This window comes from Ruditapes philippinarum, unplaced genomic scaffold, assembly GCF_026571515.1.
Source record: "Ruditapes philippinarum isolate M1 unplaced genomic scaffold, ASM2657151v2 ctg708_1_1_1_1, whole genome shotgun sequence".
NCBI classification, from domain to species: Eukaryota; Metazoa; Mollusca; class Bivalvia; order Venerida; family Veneridae; genus Ruditapes; species Ruditapes philippinarum.
This window is the reverse complement of record NW_026866967.1, coordinates 367,696-389,915: the sequence shown is the minus strand read 5'-3', so window position 1 is coordinate 389,915 and position 22,220 is coordinate 367,696. Positions and strand designations below refer to the sequence as shown.

Genomic DNA, 22,220 nt, shown 5'->3' with positions numbered 1-22,220 from the left:
TCTAAATGTTATTTTGATAATGTTGATTCTTTAAAAGAAACCCCTCAAAATAAAAGTTTCAAATCAGCGGCTAAAAGAAATAATGCATAAATGTGTCGTTGGCCTTGCATTGAAGTAATATTATTAAAGAAAAATATACTGGGAGAAATTCAATTCAGAAGTACATTGGAATTAAGTTTATCCTTCCTATATCATATGCATTCAGGTGAGGCAGGTGTATGCCATTGTATGCTAATATGCTGAGACCTTTATCATCTAGATCGGATAAACTATTTTTATCTAACTAAAAGCAGTACACTTTGAACAAGGTTTGCGATCCGATAAAGATTAAGTAAACCAAAGTCAGAATTGTAATTAGTTTGACGTGGACACTATTAATAAAACTGTTGGCAAGAAAGAGATATCTTTTCATATCTTTATCATTATTTGTATCATACTGAGCAGGCCCTTGAAATGACGTAGATAGCTTACATGAATTGATTTACACTTCACGAGAATTCATTTTACATTGAAATAATCTTTTCTGTTTATATTAAATATATTTGTTGATATCAAACACACTGCAATTATTTCAAAATTCAAATGCTTTTGTTTAAATAAAAAGAAAACAAAAACGCTACATGGGTGTTATCATTTTACTGTTCAAATATTCTAGCTTAAAAGTTTCTTTTAATTCAATGTTTATTCCTTACTTAAACTTAAGGCAATTATCGCTATTGGCTCAAAATAGGACAGGAACTTTTGATTTTTTTTCATGTCATGTCCGGAAATTAATGAGCTATCTTTCGGAAGTTTGGTGATGCTATTTATGTAAATTCAGATGTTCCATTCATTTTCCCGCTCATGGCTAAAACTGTGTCAAAGAACAGTCTTTTCCAACCAGTATAGCAGGATATTTGGCATATGACTTTTAAAGTCCTGACTAAACTTAATAATAATGGTCCAACAAAACAAACAAACAGGATCAATATCACACAAACGGAATACTTAGAGACTATCCACTTTGGCATTCTTTTGGCATTAAAAGATTAACTTGTTTGCAGAGATATCTAATGGCAATTATTGCCTTAAGAACGTAATAATCAGGAACATTAATCTACATCGGCATTAAACTATAGCCAACAGCAAACCATAGTTATGTTGAAATAATGATCGGTAATATTGAATGGAAAATAACAAAGTTATTTCATTGGCGGTTGCGTAATATTTTATCATAATCAAGAGAGATTTGTTGTTGTTGTTCCTAATGTAAATAATCAACATAATAACAAGAATTGGAAAATGTAAGCTTTGTTTGTTTGAAATATTACAGACATTGTGATTGTTGGTTTGGAATTCAAAACATGCTGTGCGTGCATAATAAATTTTGAAATTAAACATTCTGTATTTTTGTTTAAATATTTTTAAATGTAAACGTTTGTGAATCCAACATAACTCAGCTTCTGCTTACAATAATTAAATCTATAACATCTTTGATTTAATCGGTTTTTAAATTGTAATACAATTTTTTTATGAAAATGTAATCTAAAAATAATAAACTGATAAAATGTAGGTTGTATTGAGTGAACGGTGAACAGAAGGAAAAAATTCATTAAAGATCCTGTAACACAATTTGTTATGGTTTTATATGATAAATATGATGCTAAAATTAAGATTTATCACTTTTGTAAGTTTAAAAAAGCATTATTCATGAATATATAACAGAATTTAACATTTCATGTAAATAAAGGGAAGTAATAAAAAAAATTCTATAAAGTCTTAGTCAAATGTTTCAATAAGTAATGAATGCAATTATTTTAATGATTACATATAATATGTACAAATATTTGTAGTACATATTTTACATATTCTTTGATGTTTGACAATTGTTTTATAAGCATAATTATATACATATATATAATTTCACTTATGCGTGTTATACAAGCTCAATTACGATACAGGATCTTTAAATAACTTACTTTTAACATCCTTAAAAAAAACATTATCGATCTTTATTTATGTAATGTTTTACAGTTAAAAGTTATACTTGTCATTTGTTCCATAATCATTAATTTAATTTATCATACATTATCCATGAAATTTTATTTTTCAAATCCTCCTGAGCATTCTAAAACAGAATATTTAAAGAAATGACAAAGCTTGTTCATAATTCAAATTTCCAAAAGCCAGCGCGTCAAATTTGTGGCGCAATGTATACATTACTGTTTTTATTCTTTTGTTTTTGTTTTTGTTATTAAAGAAAAAAATGTGATGTAGTTAATTCAAATTTCTTTACAACCGGTTTATAAATGGTTGTGAATAAAATGTCGAGACAATTTTTCTTCCATTACGTCATGTGTAGAAATACTTTTAAAAATCAAAGGTCCTTTGCAGCGGGGGATTCCGTTGTATAAAAGCTTTATAAATTTGTATTTTTGTTTTCAAAACAAAGTTTGGATACGTAAAACCGGCTATTAGCAGCATTAATTTAATATGTGCTTTTAGGTACATAAAATATTTGCTGCCTACTGCAGACATATCAATACCACACCAGAAATGGGTTTATCTGTAATGTGCAAGTTCAACCCCTTTTATTGTCGATTAGTCGCCTATAAGCAATGCGCATATATGTTAAAGACAACATTTATTTTCCTTTCAGAGCACTTAATGTGATAACATTTACCTTATTAGTGGAGCAGTTCTGATAAAGTGAACCTTACTTACGGAGCATTTGTCACAACACGAAGCTTTCAAATGGAGCACTTCTGATAATATAAACCTTACGTGTGGAACACTTCTACCTAGGCTTGACGAGCTTGTTTTTCATACATTACATATAATATATGATTTATTATATATCATATATCATGCATACCATATATTATATATCATATATTATATATCATATATATATAACAAGAACCTTCCTTACGGAAGACTTGATATGACACGAAATTTTCTAACGGAACACTTCTTACATTCAAACTTTCTTATGTAGCACTACTGATAATATTAACCTGGCGTTTAGAGTACTTCTCATTATATAAACATTACGTTTAGAACACTATTGCTGATATATTATCAACTATATATCACACAGAAAACATTAAACAACTCATGATTATTTCACATTTTGTTTTATTTTCAAAACATGTTGTAAAGTTCTCTATATAACATGACAAATATGATAATTGATAAAGATGTGAAGAATTAAATATGAAAGTATGTACAAGTGGATATGCTATGAGCTACATATTATATGCATTTAAATTTACCAAATTTGACATGGGAAACATGTTTATAAAATCGTAGCTTTTCCTCTTTTTGTTTTTTCTAAATACAATGATCACAATGAGCAAAGAAATCTTAGCCATTCAATATCATTTATTCCATACCGTAGTATCCAGCTTTACATAAAATCTTACTAATTCTATTTAACACGATCTTTAATTATTCTGTCAAACCATACAATCCCGCAAAATTGACAATTACCTTTTGGTTATAAAAATAAATTGATTAAAAAATTTTCAGGGTCTAAAGAAATTCATAAATTAGTAACACAAATAGAACATAATTATTAACATGGTCATGACATTGATTTAATAGGCATCTTACAATTATTGTAGCCACGTTTGTTTTTTGACATGACCTTAAGTGCATCGGAGTGTGATGACAAAAAATGACGTATTGTATGTTCTGAAATCGAAGAACTGAGCTGGATTTTCGAGTTCAAGAATGACCCGTTTATATGATGAATAATGCATTACCACTTAGTCTATAAAATATACATTTAAATTAAATTATACGAGAACATATATTACAATAAATTTAGAAAACGCAAACGAGATTGAGGTCAAAATATGTAAAATGATAAATAGCTTACGTATGTAAATATGTCAAAGTATATGAATATAAGATTAAAAAAAAACAATCAAACAAACAGATTTCTATTTAAATTACTCAATTTCATTACATGACAGAAAATAAATCGAAACCTTATCTGAATATTTGAGATATCGAATGCTATGCATTGTAAAGTTAATATGCTGAGAGTCAAAATACAAAAGGAAATAAATACATTGATTAAGGATATTCATGAAAGAAAGTATCTTTCCTATACAAAACAATAGCAGATAAAATTGAAAATTACATTAAAATTGACAGGATTGTTATCGAAAAAATCAGAGTTATAGACATATTATCATACAATTTAAGAAAAAAAGTTTTGAAATCATATAAGTTTATATGTATGAAGCAATAGCGTTTTACTATTATATTTTCAAAAGTACATCATTTCGAACAATTATATTAAAAATTATCGAACAGTTGTTAATTGATTAATTCAGAAAAATGTTCAAAAATGCTGATGTAGAACTTATATTTTAATCAATAAACATGATAATTTAGAGAAAATTTATACAAAAGGCACATTCCTCTTGATAAGATAAATTCAGTGAGAGAGTAAGACCAATTCAATCTTTCTCACTGCCAGTTAGTTTCAGGTCGAAACGAAGGCTTCCTTGATAGATTCATTAAAGTTTTAATATACTTCCTTTAACATGTTAAATGAAACTCGTAGATCATATGGAATTCTGGAAAATAGTACGCCCCTCGAGACCAATGAAATACTAACATAAAGTAGGTGAAAATTGCAAATGTTGGTTTGTTTGAATGCGTCTCTTCATGAAAGATAATGAAACGTGCAATATCTGTCAAATTTCGTAGCAAATGTTTGAGCAGTACTCAAAACCTACATGAAAATTCTATTACAAAAATGGACGTGTGACTGTGTTATTATTCAACATTATCTATTTCGTAATGATATAAACTTTCAAATGCCATCAGTTGAATGAATGATACACACGAAGAAGGAACTGTTGCACGAGGGATGGAGTTATTATGATACCATAATGATATCATAAGAACTCCATCCTTCGTGTAACAGTTCCTCCTCCGTGATATAAACCATTATCATACATATGGTTTAAACGTTTTGTACGAATCTAGATTTTACAGACTATAATGAGTTTAATAACTGTAAAGATTTTTTTTACTAAATTTGAAAGATTGTCAATATGCACGAGTCATCTTAAAATGTACACACATGATACATGGATTAAGTCAAACCCCGAAAATGGGGCTGGTGTAATGGAACAAAAAGTGAATCAATCATCTAAAAGTTCTACTTCAAAATGACATATAAGTTCACTCCAAACAAACGATATACATGTACAAAATATCTATATCACAAAACGTCATACCCAATTTAATAGCTATATTATAAATAAAATATGATACAGGTAAGAAAATAATTCTAAAAAGAAAATATACATCCAATTTTGAGAGAATGAAAACAAAAATATTTTAAGGAATAAATGTGCACACTTTTCAAAGAAATGGATGAATGTTTTACCTGTTTACAAAGATTGAATACTTTATGGTTCAAAACAGACATTACAGGAATACGCTTAAAAACTGTGTGATATACAGCAAGCTCCTATATCGACTGGACTAAAGGGATATAACTTATCGTAAGTATTTCATTATATTTTGCACAATTCGGGAAATGATATAATGGACAAACAACTAGCGATTTGCTCCGTCCTTTCGTCCAATAAGGCGAACACTCCTCCATTTGTCTCAGTGATCATATGTAATATGTAACACGTATCTGTTTGTTCGTAATTCTTTTTTCTGAATAAGCCATATAAAAGGCAACTGGCGTAATATTTATTCATTCAACACGTGTGCTAATAAAATTATGGTATTTACATGATTTGATTAAAATGTATCAAAAAAAATAATATATCAGCATATATCAATTACTTAATTGTCAATCACATAGCTTATCTACTCGGTAGTCGTTTGTCCATTTTATAATATGACCAAGGCAAAATTGCCTCTTAAACACGTATCTTTTATTGTCGAACTGCACCAAAGAATACAATCTCTGCAAAGTCATACAAATGTTCCAAACACATAAAACATAATCGACAGTGAATCTAATTATCAAATATTGTATGTTTGTTTTGATTTTTGCCTTAATGTCGTCCGTGAGAAACATCTACTTCAGATCAGCTTATGACATTTCTATAGACAGAGGATAAAATCTCGTAAGGGAATGTAAAAGACCATTTGAACCGCGTCATGACAAAACCAACATAGTGCGTTTGCGACCAGCATGGATCCAGTCCAGCCTGCGCATCCGCGCAGTCTGATCAGGATCCCTGCTGTTCGCTTACCAACTCTATTACAAGTAGAGAAACTGATAGCGAACAGCATGGATCCTGATCAGACTGCGCGGATGCGCCGGCTGGTCTGGATCCATGCTGGTCGCAAACCCATTATTGTTGGTTTTGTCATGACGCGGCTCATTTATTTACACAGTAACTATGCATTCAAGTAAACTGCGCGATGAACACATGACTATTGAAGTTGTTAGTTTAGCAACGATTTATAGAAATTTTATCCAAAATAAATGTAATAAACATAAATGTATACGTGTATTCATATACAAAAAAGCGCTTTTAAATAAAATTTTATAATATGTTAGCAATGAATTTGAAGCGCTAATAACGTGTGATGCTCTGATTTAAATCATAACTGAATCACATCTGGTTTATTAAACCTCGTTTTTATTTTCAAAATCCAGTAAACGCCATGCTAAATCCATATGATCCTCCGTTTAGACTATTTAAAAATATATTTATTTCATTATGGATTTGAAGTATCATCCCTCTGCAATTGATTATTTATTTTTAGCACAATTTATTTATTTTTATAGCCAACTGTTTAAAACCTTCAGGTATTTTTCTCAAATTAGCCCATTATGTACAACTTGTTAAAAAAATGACATTCTTAGCAGAACGTAACTGTGGAGCTTTTTCCTTCAATGCTGAGGACGAGAAATAAAGGATGCTAAGCATGACTTAAACATTTACATGTACATTTAAATAATCAACAAAATAACAGTCAGGTTAAGTTTCCAGATAACTCGAGTTTTCATGTAGTTTTGAAAAAAATATTCCATCGAGACAGAAATATCTTTAGGTGTCAATAAAAATAACGGTATAAATCTATATAAATAAAATAATACATGTTTTCTTATAGGAACATTAGTATGCTAAACATATATTGATAAAAGTAAAGAGAAAATATGAAATGTTAGGTTTTACATCTTTTTGAATAAATGTGCTAAAACATAAGTATTACAGTGTTATCTATAGGAACAAATGATATGCTTAAATGTGCATTTTATCAAACAAACAACCAGAACAATTTCTAAGACAAACAGATTTCTCTGTGAACGCTATACTATAGTTATGGCGTTATTCGATGTCACTTGTTGGCCAGCACGACCTATATGTTTCGTTCTTGGATCTACTTTTGGAGACGGTCGGTCTGGGGTCATACTATGTCCATGAGGTCTATTTATATTATCACTGCCTCGAGACGAGGCTTGGCTTCCACCACTTTCAGATGGCGGCCCAACTGACGGATTAACGTTTGTAAATGAAGTTGTTTGATTTTGAGAATGCATAGGTGATGAGGTCTTTTGAGATAATGCACTGTACGTATATCCTCCAGGACCCTGTGGAGGCACCACGGGCTTTGATATGGCAGTATAAACCGGTGGTGAATTGTCTGTCATTTGTTTATGATTAATTGAAGCTACCTTAGGCTGCTGCTTCATTTCTGAAGTGTTGACAAGATTTCCCGCCTCTGGCGTACCACCTCTGCCACGATAGGCGTTACTATTTCTATTGTCTGGCATGTTGCCCGCGTTATTGTGATTCACATTTTGCGCATTCGCCTCTCGCAATTTTGCAATTCTCTTCCTTTGAAAATAAGTCACTGCAGATATCAATATATTTATAAACAAAATTCCTGCCCCAACAGCAATGACTATACTTAAAGGAACATTATTTGACGAATCGTCACGTTTACTTTCATCAGCCTTACCAACAACTGGACCGGCAGCTGTTGGGGTAGCACGCTGCTTACTTATTTTGTCAGATTTATCAGACGAATCAATAAGGTCATATGTAATGTTATCTAAGTCATCCTTGGGTGTCACATACTCTGGATCACTCTGATGCGGTGAAAATGGTGGGGTTAATGGAGGAGGTGGTGGCGATGGAAATATTGTGAGGAATTTATTTATCAGCCTAGTTGGATCGTCGAATGTTGACATATTCTCTGAATCTTCCAGCTCATGAGACGCATTTGAACTATTAGGTTCTCGGAAATTCCACTTTGGAATAAGATTAAGCCACAGCGCAGTTTCTTTTCCACGGTAGAAATCCTTTACTTTGGAACCTTTCCGACCTATTATAAAATATAACTTTCAATTAATAAATGCAATGCATGCGTATTATAATTTTGTCTTATATTGCCAGAGGGAGTAAACACACGTTGCTTAATATATTTAATTTCATATTACTTTCATCTATTCGTACTCTAATGAATCATACTTAGGTAAGTCATAAAAAAAGAATTAAAAGAAAATTGCAGTTTAAATTGTCATTAAATACGGACAAAAATGAGTTCATTAAAGTGTGTAACAAGCATATCTAAGTTATCTAAATATGTTTAAATCTGTTTAGGAATGTAAACAATTCTGATATAAACAAATAACTAATATATGTTCTGGGTCAGGTTAAATCATTCTGAAACATAAATTATTGGACAAATAATACCGATATAAAAAGCGTGTTTTATATGTCAAATAACAATGTCCGTTAATGAGGCAGAACGGATATTTACCTATATGCAAATATGACTGTGAACTGGCGTTGTATTTTGGCCATCTCTCGCCGGTAAAGAAAACTGAATCCCCTCTGTCCTGTGCCGCATTATCCCATTCAGGTAAATTTGGGTCACTAAAAACAATGAGTAACATTAATTAATTGATTGACTGATTAAAAATACGTTTGAATACTTGAAGGTTCATTATGCCCAAACTCGATATTTATAAGCAGTTATAACTGTAACACGGTCTCTTTGTAAATGTAAAATAAGCATGTTTTGGCTGCACAAAATGTTATGCTTTTTTAAACCCTACACACTAAACGTGAACACAATGTGAATATATCGTGTTACAAAAAGTTATTCTGATTTGAAACATCAATGCAGCTTCCTAAATATAGTATGTACATAGTTTTATTCCAATTAGACATATTCAGTAAGAATATCAAATATTTCAATTATTTTCTGCGATAAAAATATTTTACTCAAAGATGAGCTTCACATTTCTTTAAGTTTATATAATTAAGCGATATTCGAAATATCTGGATTGAACTAAATTTGAAAGATTCTTAAGAAATAAAATCGTGGTGAAGGCATGGCCAAGTGATTAACGCGCCGGACTTTTAAGCAAAGATCCGCAAGCCGCATGGTCCAAATCCTGTCAGGGCAATATGTTGGATCATTGAGCAATTAACTTTATCCTGCTCAGAATGTTTCAAGGCTCGAATTTTTAAAAAAAAGATGTGTTTATAAACTAATAATTTCCTACATAATCTAAAATGAAATCTCTAGAGACTTACAGATAAAGTTAACATGATACAGGCAAAATATTACTTGAATTTCTTCATGCTAAAAATAGCTATTTTAAACGAGTATTTAAAAGCCTTAAACTAGTTTGTGTTCTAGAAATGTTTGATAATCAAAAAATTCCTTTACGAATCAACTTAAAAAATAACGTTCTTATTGGTAAAAATATATGCATAGTCCTAGTAGCTAATGTAATTCCGAATTAAACAATGATTTTGAAATTGAGAAGAATTATCTTTTCAAGGAAAATTATTCATACTTAGATAATATCATCAAAAAATGATGCGAGTACAAAAGAGTCAGCGTCGATAGAAAGGGGTTTTTTTACAAAAATATATAAAACATGAAAAAGTTTTATTTATTTATTTATGTATTTAATAATTAATTAATTACAATGTAATTATTTAATTAATTCATATCATTATTTTTAAGTTTTCTTTTTAATTTTCATGAAAAGTTTGTTATAATTATTTTTTTTAGTTTTCTAGCATTTTGTCTGAGTTTATGAGATTTCGATACACACTAACTTTCAACAGTGCTATATATTTTATTAAGCATTTGATGTTTATTTTTGATATTCATGAATTTGGCTGTTCTCAGTTTTATATCCTATGACGCTCAATACCAATTATACAGTTCATTAGTTATGCTTAATTTTCGAAGAGGTTTCTTAACTAAAATATTAAACATACATTTAATATGTACATTACAAAGGATAAGCTGGCATGGCGTTGAATAAATGTTTTCCATATTGTTTTGCGCTCTTTATTGGTTTATAAGAGACTGTCATGAAATTTCTCTGTAAATAATAGATTCTTCGTGTAACAATACATACCCAGTTTTGGCAAAGTTAGTCCACATTCGCATCATAAATTTACTTAGTTCTTTCTCCTGTGGCGTGTATGCAGTCGGGAAGGGGGAAACCCCTCCAACCAAAGGTGCACCAAATATATACGGCAGTTCGTCACCATGAACGCCTCCTGACCACTGCGCAAAGTCCTCAGACTGAGTTGAATATGCAAAAGAATAAAGATATGTATCGGCCGTCTTAGCATGTTCTAGTGCCATTTTAACAAGCGGAGCTTTGTATTGTCCATCGCTCAAAAGGTCCATGATTTCGTCTCGTCGTGTGTAATTGTCCGATGGCCTGTCAAATTGTGTGTACTGTAGATTTAATATTTCATATATCTTCTGTCTGTTATACTTGTAAACATTTTGAACATAAGTCCTTAGAATCTGTTTCTTTCTGGCTTCAGAAATACCTTTTTCTATTTCTTCCTGTTTCAGATAGGAGTAAGCCTCTTTTCTTGTGAGACCGAACATAATTTTTGTGTTTGCAAATCGTGTTTTTCCGGATTCAATAAGTGATTCTAATGTATGCCCTCGTGGAAAGTCGCCTTCCTCTTCCTGTGTGATGCTTGGGGCAAAGCATGTGTAGTATTTAGGTGTCATCGGGACACTTCTCACAAGTTCATCTACAGATCTTTCCCTCAAGCAGTCTACGAGTGCTTTTGTTTTATTGACGGCGTGTGAGCAGTTGACATTACGTGCTAGAAGATTGGCACATCTGACTGGGTCGATTGATGTTGCCCAAGTACTAAATGCAGAGCCGCTCTGCAGAATCACGTTATTGAATAAATCTGAAGATGAAAAATAATGTAAAACTCTAAAAGTATGTAAGATTTATAGACAATATCAGTTAGTGCGTAGGTAACAAACAGAATTTTTAAATATATGATAACGTGCATTTGTTGAAATGGAATTATGAATTATCTTTCACACTGCAAGTAATATTTAAAATAAACAGATAATATATTTGTTTGTTTGTTTGTAATTTGACTTTAGGGGTGGTTTCTTACATAAAGTCACTGACAAATTTGATCATTATAATTATTATAGACATGCATTTCAAACGTCAATTTCAAATGCATATTCATATAAAAATATCGAGACAAAATGTGTACCTCGGAAGTAACAAAAATCTATTCAAATAACTGAATATGTATATATAATATATACATATATCAAGCCGAATGAACATAATCATATACAATTGATCAAAACTGAACACAACATCAACAACAAATAAACTTACTTTTTTCTTTTGCAGTTTTCGTGAACAACAGAAAGTTAACTAATGCAGCGCCATGACCATGACCAAATAATGTAACTCTCCCAGCGTCCCCTCCAAAACGATCTATATTTTGTTGAACCCAAAACAGGATGGCAACTAAATCCCAGAGTGCGTAATTTCCAACGGCATTTGTGTCTCCTGTTCGTAGAAACCCTGTAAAAATAGAAATAAAACAGAAAATGAAAATATGAAGCTCAATCTTATGAAATATTCTTATGAAATTTATAAGCAGTAAAGATATATTGTTCCCATTATCTTAAAGTCGATTCTTGTAAATCAATTGCATGCACCATTTATGTGTTAGGCAATGGACTGCAATATTTTTGTATCTATTTTATTTTCTTTTTTTTTCAAAATCATAATAAAATCCTTGCAGCAGATATAAATGTTGCTTGAACAGCCAATCAATTGCTACCATATGTAAAAAAGAATGGATTATTAACAAATAAAGATAAGGTTTTTCAAATGTTTTAAATTTGGTTAATGTTTATGAAAAACGTATAAGCACATATTATAGCATTGATCTTTAATAAACCGTTACTTTTTGTAACTACATGTATACACATGATGTCGATATTCAAGAAACAGTATTCATTTTTAATGCAATAACAACATTACTTTAAATTAACTAAAATTAGCGTAAATTTCTATAAATTCACATCTGTTTGACGATTTCTACCCCATAACAGCTCAGAGATGGCATTTTTTCTTCTGATTGGACGATGGATAAATGACGACACAGAAACCATCATGGCTGACAGGTCACAAGTAATTCTAAATTTGTAGAAATTTACGCGAATTTAAGTCGGTAAGAGCTTTCCTTAGTTTGAAAGGTTTGCATTCGCTGTATATCCTAATATTTGTTTGAAATAAGTCCTGCTTGGTGATGTTATCCCGATAATTCTTTAGTTTTAGCCCTGAAATTATGCATGTTTATGATTTACGACTTCGTGTCCGACTCCATAAAGCGGACACTTCTGCGTGAATAAATCGCAAATTTCAGTTTTCCGTATAAGCAAATACTATTCAAAAACGGCGCAACAGTAAGGACATTACGCGCTGGTGAGAATCGTCATCCTTTCGAGTTCTTCCCCTTGTCTAAAAAAGGGGAAGAACTCGAAAGGATGACGATTTGGGGGGGGGGGTAAATTTTTGTTCTTACATATATACACAAGATTTTTTTAAAAAATGGCTTAATAGAAAAAAAAATCATCTAAGTGTGTGCCGTACCCATATGGTTCTTCTAAGTTTGGTTCATACGAAATTTATTTTAGTTCGATTGTGTAGGAAGCTATAAGCTTATACACACACTTTCGAATTCGTTCCTGGAAAAAATAAGTACTGAGCAATTAGTGTAACACGGCTAGCTATCCTTAGACTTAAAGTCCGACGCGTTAACCACCCAGCGATACCGTCACAATATAAGTTTCTGATTATACAATGTCAACCACATGTATCCTTTGAAGGTAAATAAGCAAAGTAAATTTCACATGATTGAGTTTCATTCCGTTTTATATCAACTACAGTTTTAAACAGTTTTATGTAAACTAAAATGTATTGCCAATAATTATGTAATTTGAGAGATATTAAATACCATTAGTGAATAAATTGAATCACATGCATGGAATAGAGCATAACAGATAACTTTGTAACTATGCTATTTGCTTAACTTTATCCTTTAACAGAAAATATAATTGTATTACTGCTATAATGATGATGATGATGATAATGATAATAATAATAATAATAACTAATAATAATAATAATAATAATAATAATAATTAGAAATGAAATAATAAAAAATTATTGATAATCAATATTATAAAAATGATAATAGAATAAAAATGATAAGAAATACGCAATTATTCATGAAACACATACATATCCTCCATTAGTTACACCTTTATAACAACCAATGTTTCAACTTTTATATACAATACATATGACTCAGTACGATATATATCCGCTCTTTCAACATTACTTAAACGATCAAATCTATTATCTTAGCAAATATAGGCCTGGAATTCTAATATTCAACTGTTATAACTCGGGAGTGTTACATTTATATAATTGTGCTTACAGCGCTTTGATATCGGCAGTAATCAATAGCGTCTTTCCTGAGTGTGTAATTTAATATTTCTTCATCCTAAGAGTATATTTTTCCTTTAGGGATTATGTTATTCATAATTGTATAATGACATTTTGCCATCTGAACGAAAAAGCAATAAATGTGATCTTAAATCTTCCACTTTTATCCCAGAAATGGAATATTCTTCTGATAATGTTTAGAAGAATACAATTAAATTGAACATAATAGTGACAAAAATGTGGAGAATAAGATATTATGGTTAAAAATTAATATGAGCCGCGTCATAACAAATCCAACATAGTGGGTTTGCGACCAGCATGGATCCAGATCAGGATCAATGTTGTTCGATATTAGTTTCTCTACTTGTAATAGAGTTGGTAAGCGAACAGCATGGATCCTGATCAGACTGCGCGGCTGCGCAGGCTGGTCTGCATTCATGCTGGTCGCAAACGCACTATGTTGGTTTTGTCGTGACTCGACTCATATTTAAAACTAATACATATAGCAGTCTGCAAACGGTCAGTTCCTTAACAAATAAATTGAAAACATATTTTATAATAAGTATTGTCAGACTTTGTTGTTATTACAGTGACAGTTGAAAAGGTGTGTCTGTGTGAATTTTTGTTGAATGTCACGGTCATTTTGTATTAGATTTGATCTCGAATATGTGTACACATATATAATTAACAGATGCACACATGACTAGGGTACCTGCTAATCAATAAATACAACCTTGATTTGTATATCTGATTAAATCCTTTCATTGATGTACATTATTAACATGATGATGATAAGGATGATGACGGTGTTGATTATTATAATAATTATTATTATCATTATCATTATTATCATTATAACAATTGGCATTTTGAAAATATTGTCATATGAATTTGCATTATTAAGGCTATGATATTCCTTTGCACATTTTAGGCAATAAGACGCGGGAAGATAAAACTATTGTAATGAAGATGACAAAATTAATAGTTGCTACGATGTTTAAACAAAATGTGGAGATGCTACCATATCTTAATACTATGTTACATTAAATACAGAATAACATGTTGACATTTCATCTAGTACAAGGAAAACGGTAAATACACATTGTATAAATTGTCCATACCTAAAACTCCAAGCCTATAGTTAACTGTTATAACTATAACACCACCATAGCTTGCCAGCACGCTTCCATCATACGCATTGCCCGTACCAACTTCGTAAGATTCGCCATGGATGAATATCATCACTGGAAGTTTTTCAGTCTCATTCCATTCTGAAAAGAAAAAAAAAAGAAAAACGTAATCATCATAAAGAATGAAGAATACAATCATCGGCCGTTTTAAGAGCTACAATGACAGACGGCAAAAGACAAATGGCTGTCATAACCTTTATCGTGTTACCCAAATTTGAACTGTTTACGATTTTTTCAGCATAATATGTTCTGAAGATATATAAAATGATATAAAACAAACATATCATACTTGTATTGTCCATCAATATGAATATGAGATGAATTGAAATTATTATTATATCCTTATCTTTTTTTTAATAAACATTTTGATGTGTCACAATTGTATGTTCTATGTACACCAATATGTTAAATTGTAAAATGTAGTAGTTAGTGACTAGCCAACTAGAAACTGTAAACATTATGTGAAATAAATGTGTTCGTTCGTTCGTTCATATTGTATATTTGTTCATATTGAGTAAAGAATACTTAATATAATCAAACGTAAACTGTACATAATTTTCTACATGGAAACACTTTCTAAACGACACGATTTTATTATTCTTTATCGTAAAATATTGAGTACTTCTCAAATTCATATAATAATTATGTGAAATAATCGCCGTAGAACTTGTTCTAATACGTAACTTAATTTCTAAAATAAAACACCACTTAAAAGACATGAATTGATAAATCTATAAGTACTAGTCAAATTTATATAACAACTGCATGCTTTGAAATGATCCATGTCGAACATGTTATGGTACATATATTTATCCTGAACTTTTGTAAAAGCACTGACATGTTCCTCTGCCATCAAACAGCTGACCTGGCAATTATGTTCCTTTTGGTCTTTTATAGACATATTAGTTTGCCCGTATTTGTTTGATAATACTTCAGTTGTGTTAGCCAAACATTCTTTGTCGACATACAGATCAATGCCTTCAAACATATTTTGACATTTCCATTAACTTTATGTCGATTTTATTGTTGATTGTATCGCCAGATAATGAACTACAAAAGGATCAATTTAAGTTAATGCTCTTCATTCCATTCATCTATTTTGGCATATTTCCAAAAATTCTTCTGTAATTTTCCTTTGCCACCTACTGGTAATACGCGTATGCTGAATTGAAATGACAATTACAGAAAGATTTTTCTATGCCTGACAAACATATATGATTTAGTTATTTCTTTTATACGTGATATTAACAAGTAAACCATGTTTTCGCTTATGATCTGAATGTCTTGACCCAATTATTAAGATAGTTTATGTCCGTCACTGTCAAATTAAATAAGCATATTACAGCGTAAAATTTTCATATCACTAAGAACCCTGCAGATTTATAAAGGAAAATGATTTATATTGCTATAACTTTTACCATTATTTGCTAATAATAATATTTGACTTGACATGTTTGACTTGTATGAAAGTTTATGACATAATGACAAGATCATAACTTCTCCCATTCATTTTATAAGAAATGTCCACGCAAGGCTGGCAAAGGTTACAGCTTTACATAATCTTCTAAAGTAATTAAAAGGCAAAAATGAGAACCAAGATCAACTCGGCAAAGTGACGTTCATAGAAAGCAGTCCCGACACAATCAAGCCACACTGGCAGGGCACGAAGAAGGGCACCGGACAAAACTATGGTAGAAAAGAAAGGGAATGGCACGTCGTTATATATCATTGTTAACAATTTGATAAATTTAACATGAGAAACTAAACCCAAAAGGCTGATAAATAGGAAAGATGTGGCACAGCTAGCTCATTTACTAAACATTTCTGCAATACGTAATCTATCTACGTAGAAATGTTTAACCAGTTAATAAGGAAGGTCAATAAAGATTCACAAATTTCATTACATAAATATATAATGCAATATACCTAGTTATTGCATGTATGAGTGAAATATTGAGAAAAATTGATAAATTAAAACGAGTATTTTCATTGTCCGTATTTTCACTGTAAAAAATTATTTTTCACTATAGTGAAACATATTGTCCGTATTTTCACTGGTGTCTTGCCAGACTGCTTTTTCTAAATCAAGCCAAAACACAAATTCTAGGGGATGTTTTTCATATTTGTATTGTAAGAAAAAAGAAAAATGTATTTGATAAACATAAAATTCAAGATTTATTTTTAAAAAATACAGGATTTATTTTCATTTTGTGCTACCGCCACTCATGAAATATTTATTTTCATACCACTTGATGAAAATAAATCTTGTATTTATAGAAAAAAACTTTATTTTCTATTTTCTTTTTTTTCCTCTTCTTTGAAAAGGAATATATTTTTATTTCAGTCAGTTAATAATTCAATTAATTTCAATTTATGTGATTTATTTTATATCATGACATCAAAACGAATGCTAATCACATAATATTATGCTGATCCAAGGAAAATGAAAAATTCTGATTAGACCTCGATATAATCATATGTTTCGTGATTATAAATAAATGCATATCTACCAAAAAGACAACCTAAATGATATGTTATAGGTAACAAGATGTAATGCTAAGTTGTAATATACGCATGTCTGAACAATTAATTATAGTGTAAAGTTGTTATGTAAAGTTTACAGTCTTTTCAATATATTATTTGTGAATATGACTTATTTAGATGTTGCATTCTTATTGTAAGAAATACTCGTATGTAACAATTACTTTCATAGTAATAAAAGTATAAGTTCTAAATACTACTGTACACACACTTCCCTCGTCTAAAACACATACACTACTCTTGTTGTTAATCGCTAACACTTTCTTTAACAACTGAAAAAACTCATTGATATGTTGTTGGCAAACATCTCAGCACTTGTTTTATTTTCTGGAACTACTTCTACGTAATGCCTTCATGCAGTTTTATGACTGACAAGTGTCAAATAAAGAACAATGCACATTTACTATGCTTCTAGTAAAATTATTTGCAAATGCTACACCATTTTGCAATAATGTGGATTATGAGTTAAACATGTCGATTGCTGGTAGATATTCTCTAACGCACCATGTGCTATTTGTTACGCCTAATTGTTAATTAATCTGGTATAAATTATAATATATGTATATTAATAATTATGTGCCATCCGTTTGATATATATGACGTAACGTATAAAAATAAGGCATGCGTTTGACGTAACAAGTGTATAGACTAACTTCTATTCGAATTACTTTGAACTTTCCCTACATATTTATGATTTTAATGTACATGTATATGATAAAATAATTAACGCTGGGTAAGATGAAGCTAGCATATGTATAAACATATTTATATCAGAAATATTTGAAATTATGTTTTGTTTGTATCTTAAACATAGAACTATTAACGCAGTGGTGCATTTACAACAGGTTGGTTACGAATTGCATTAAAAGGCAATCAATCAGACACTGTGTTGGTTGATATACGATACAATGAAATTTTGTGTTTGTGTGGTTGTAATATATATTTACAAGAAAATTATAACATAAATAAAAAAATGTAATAGGAACAATCATAACGTATCATTTTTTCCAATGATATGTTGAGACATTATTTTTATTGGCTTATAATGCTGATCATCAAAATTGTGAATACTACGAGTATATTTGCAAATGTTATATTGTCATAATAACGATATAACCTTTGTTCCAAGGAACTCCACTGGGATCAAAATAGCCTAGAATGAAAATAAATGAAATTCTTTCTTATAATATTATAAATCAACGGGTGAACTTGAAATCAAAAACTAAGCCATAAATAATAATAATAATTATTTATACTTATATATACTTTTATGCAATTTGTTTGGCCGATTTGAGTGAAAAGCGTTGCATCAGTTTCATTTTGGGGTCAATTTGTAAAAGAAACTGGGAAACGGAGAGACGGTATTATCTGAAATTTTTTCACGAGTTTCTGGTTCAGACATCCGCCCAGTTATATAAAAATCTTTAAAAAAATATAGTCTGTCCTTTTCAGCGAAATAAAACTCAGTAGAGATCCTTTAGAAATAGATTTGCAAATTAGTATAACAACATGACATATGCAATTGTTTCAATATTACTTTATGAATATTTGATATGTACGGTATTCACCTCTAGTGGTATAATTAAACTCGGCACCTTATAAGATTGTGATAAGATAAGAAAAACTGTATGTTATTTTAGTATCTCTCACAACGTTGGTTATTAAACAACTGTTGTATATAAGACAATCGTGCTGTTATGCGTAGTTATTTGTTATTGTCGGCATTTACATCTCAGAAAATGAATACAATAGAAATGGTATAGTTACTTTAAAAAAGTGTTCTTTTCTTTTGCCAGACATTGTCATATGATTTACATTATTATTACAGTAGTGCATTGTTCGTTTGTCAAGAATGCGTTATTACACACTATATCTGTTCTAAAAGTATATACAATGTAGTATATGATTATCTTAAAAAATAGGTACATTTGCAAACAGATTCCACCAATTTTATTTCGGATGAAGACAGATAAATGAAGAATAAATAGAACATGATGATGGGTAATATGAAATATCGCTGCCAGTGTTTTTTTCTCACTCAATTGGGGAGGCACATTAGCTTTTTTAATTTTTGAGGAAATAATCGCTAAAATTGCTTTTCGTGGAAAGTAAACAAGCTGTGGGTAAGTACAGATGCTTTGGAAAACTGTATGCTTTTTTTGTAGAAAATTCCAATTTCGAAGAGGTCCATTTTTCATGTACATACACAAGTTGAAAATCACTGCTTGTGTATATGTCTTTAAAAATACAATGCGGAAAACAACCACAATGCTTACTCTATTATTACTTTTTCATAGCTATAATCTTAACAAAATGTTAAAAATGTATGCTTCAGTGAAATTTTCATGAGAACAACTACCGAATAACCCCATGAGTCATTTAAAATACAACACACATATTATATAATATTACTGGTGACAAAGCGCTTTTTTGCCGTGTTCTCATTAAGTGGAATATATTTGAAATTTCCCACGCCGTAACGGGAAACATTTATAAGAACTGTTACTTATGTCACATAGAACTCTTCTCATACAATTTAAAACACAATTTAGGTTAAGTAGACAAATAGAGGGTGTTGTCTCTATGATACACATGACTTCATCATAATAGATTAACCACATAAAATTATCAAATTTATCCTTAAACTGTTTGTTAAATATCTAAGTCACCATTATCCGACGAAACACGTTGGCAAAATTAGGTAGTCATCAGTGATTATTAAATAAAAACTGGTTTTGTGTTCCAGTAATATTTAACAATTCAATAAAAATAATGTAAACAATTTTTGACGGATATATGCTGTGCTTATATATTTTTAATAATCAACATAATGTAAACCATTTCGATAACATTTGCTATGCTGTGCTTGAATATTAGATATTCAAATATCACATTAGAACTAAACTGTTTATTATCTTTAATTTAACTAGGAGTAACCGAATAATGTTGATTAATAGGTAGGCGTTGCTACAATGTCTACCTTAATAAGGCGAAGTGTTTTACCAATTAACTTTTAGGTTATAATTAACCTTACACTTACACTAAACCAGTTCTTTCATTTATGTATCCTTGAACTGTGGTGCAGGTGGAATAATTAAAAAAGGATGACTTGAAGCGTCAAATCTGTGATTTCCTTTCCACCTATACACATTCCTCAGCAGAATTGTTAACCTTTCAAAGGCGGTTTAAAATGTTCTGCAAGTGAATTCTTAGAGTGGCGGTGTGGCCGAGATGTTAACACTTTTGACTAGAAATCTAAGGATTGTTGACCGCGTGGTTTAGCCATGTCAGGGGTAAGCCGTTGTTTCCTTAAGCAAGACACTTTACATTCATTGCTTTGTACTGGTTGGTTCCGAAACGGATTCGACAGTGTTTCAATAAGCTTATAGTTTCCAACACAATCGAACTAAAATAAATTTGCATTAACTAAAACAAAGTGAAGTCTTTTAATATTTGAAATCTGCAAGCAGTAATGCCAGTTAAGAAAATGGTATTCTAATTAGAGAAAACATTCAATCCCTACGTTCAGTTCGTTCTACTATGTTAAAATATCTTATAATATTTGTTAAGTTCCGAGATTTTCGTTTAAAACCCTCTGGAATTATTTACATCAGTCCAAAGACTGAGATTTTCTCTTTCGACTTAGCTAAATCGTTTTGTGCCTATGGGATAATACATTTATATGTAATCTGAATCGCATTAGAGTATCCTGGATCTAAAAATATGGCGGTGTGCTATTAAAAGGATTTGCGATCAAATAAAGATAAAACAAACAAAGTCGGAATTGTAATTAATTTGAACGTGGATACTATGAAAAAAACCTGTTGGCACGAAAAGATATCTTTTTTATTTGTATCATTTCTTTGTATCGCACTGAGCAGACCCTTGAAGTGACGTAAATTGCTTACATAAATTGATATACACTTCACGTGAATACGCTATATATTGTAATAAATATTTTCTTTCTAAAACGTATTTTGATAATTAATACATTTGTGGGAATTTAACAGATCTATATTTCGCTGTGCTTCTTTGATTGGTTAGGCACTTTCAAGACTCATGTGTGTGCTAAATGTTCTACATTCTTTCTTAGACATCCAGTGTTATAAGTCAAGCCATCACTACTAAATTCATTAGGGTCCACTCAGTCCGCGCGAGCGAGCACCTGAATAAAAACCCCATCTGTTCTCCATAACCCCGCTTGATAAGATCTTTATATAAAAGTTTCAAAAGTCTTTAGCAGGATTCAAACTCGAATAGGTGAGGGGCAAGTAGTTTGAATTCAAAGACCACTCGGGTACGGGCATGTAAACGATTGGAGTAACTGTTGTTTTGTCTTTTCTTTTCATATTTCTTACATATTTAAATGTACCTTAAGTAAAGTTATTGGTAAAATTAAATATAATTTTAATTTAATGTAACAAAGTTGGGAAAGGACTGTTTCCCCAGAAAAAAGAAAAAAAAACTGGAAATGAAAAGGTAGTGTTCATTGTTTATCTCCAGGTGCCCCCAACTAAGTCATAAACTTGTAAATGTAATACTTAGTAAGTATGGGCGATAAAAAAAGTTGAAGAAGCACAGCTACTCTAAATGTGTTGTCATATTCTTAATACATGCATATTTATTTTTAAGAATAAAACAATTAAATAGGAAACACAAAAAGGTACAAACGGATACCGACTATTATGAAAGCAATACCCGCAGCTTACTCCCATATTCCCCGCAAAACATTC

At 30.7% G+C, this 22,220-nt stretch overlaps 1 protein-coding gene across 7 annotated transcripts in view; it reads right to left on the bottom strand.

Annotated features, from left to right (window-relative positions):
* Positions 1-3,100: 3,100 nt before the first annotated feature.
* LOC132734363 (neuroligin-4, X-linked-like) overlaps positions 3,101-22,220 on the bottom strand; it is a 134,979-nt gene continuing 115,859 nt past the window's right edge. For all 7 annotated transcript variants that reach the window (XM_060721095.1, XM_060721096.1, XM_060721097.1 and 4 more), the window contains exons 2-6: positions 14,878-15,027; positions 11,630-11,821; positions 10,370-11,174; positions 8,746-8,861; positions 3,101-8,307 (exon numbers count right to left, since the gene is read on the bottom strand). In XM_060721095.1, coding sequence (XP_060577078.1) covers positions 7,289-8,307; positions 8,746-8,861; positions 10,370-11,174; positions 11,630-11,821; positions 14,878-15,027 — 2,282 coding nt within the window. In that variant the 3' untranslated portion in view covers positions 3,101-7,288. The remainder of the gene's footprint in view (positions 8,308-8,745; positions 8,862-10,369; positions 11,175-11,629; positions 11,822-14,877; positions 15,028-22,220) is intronic.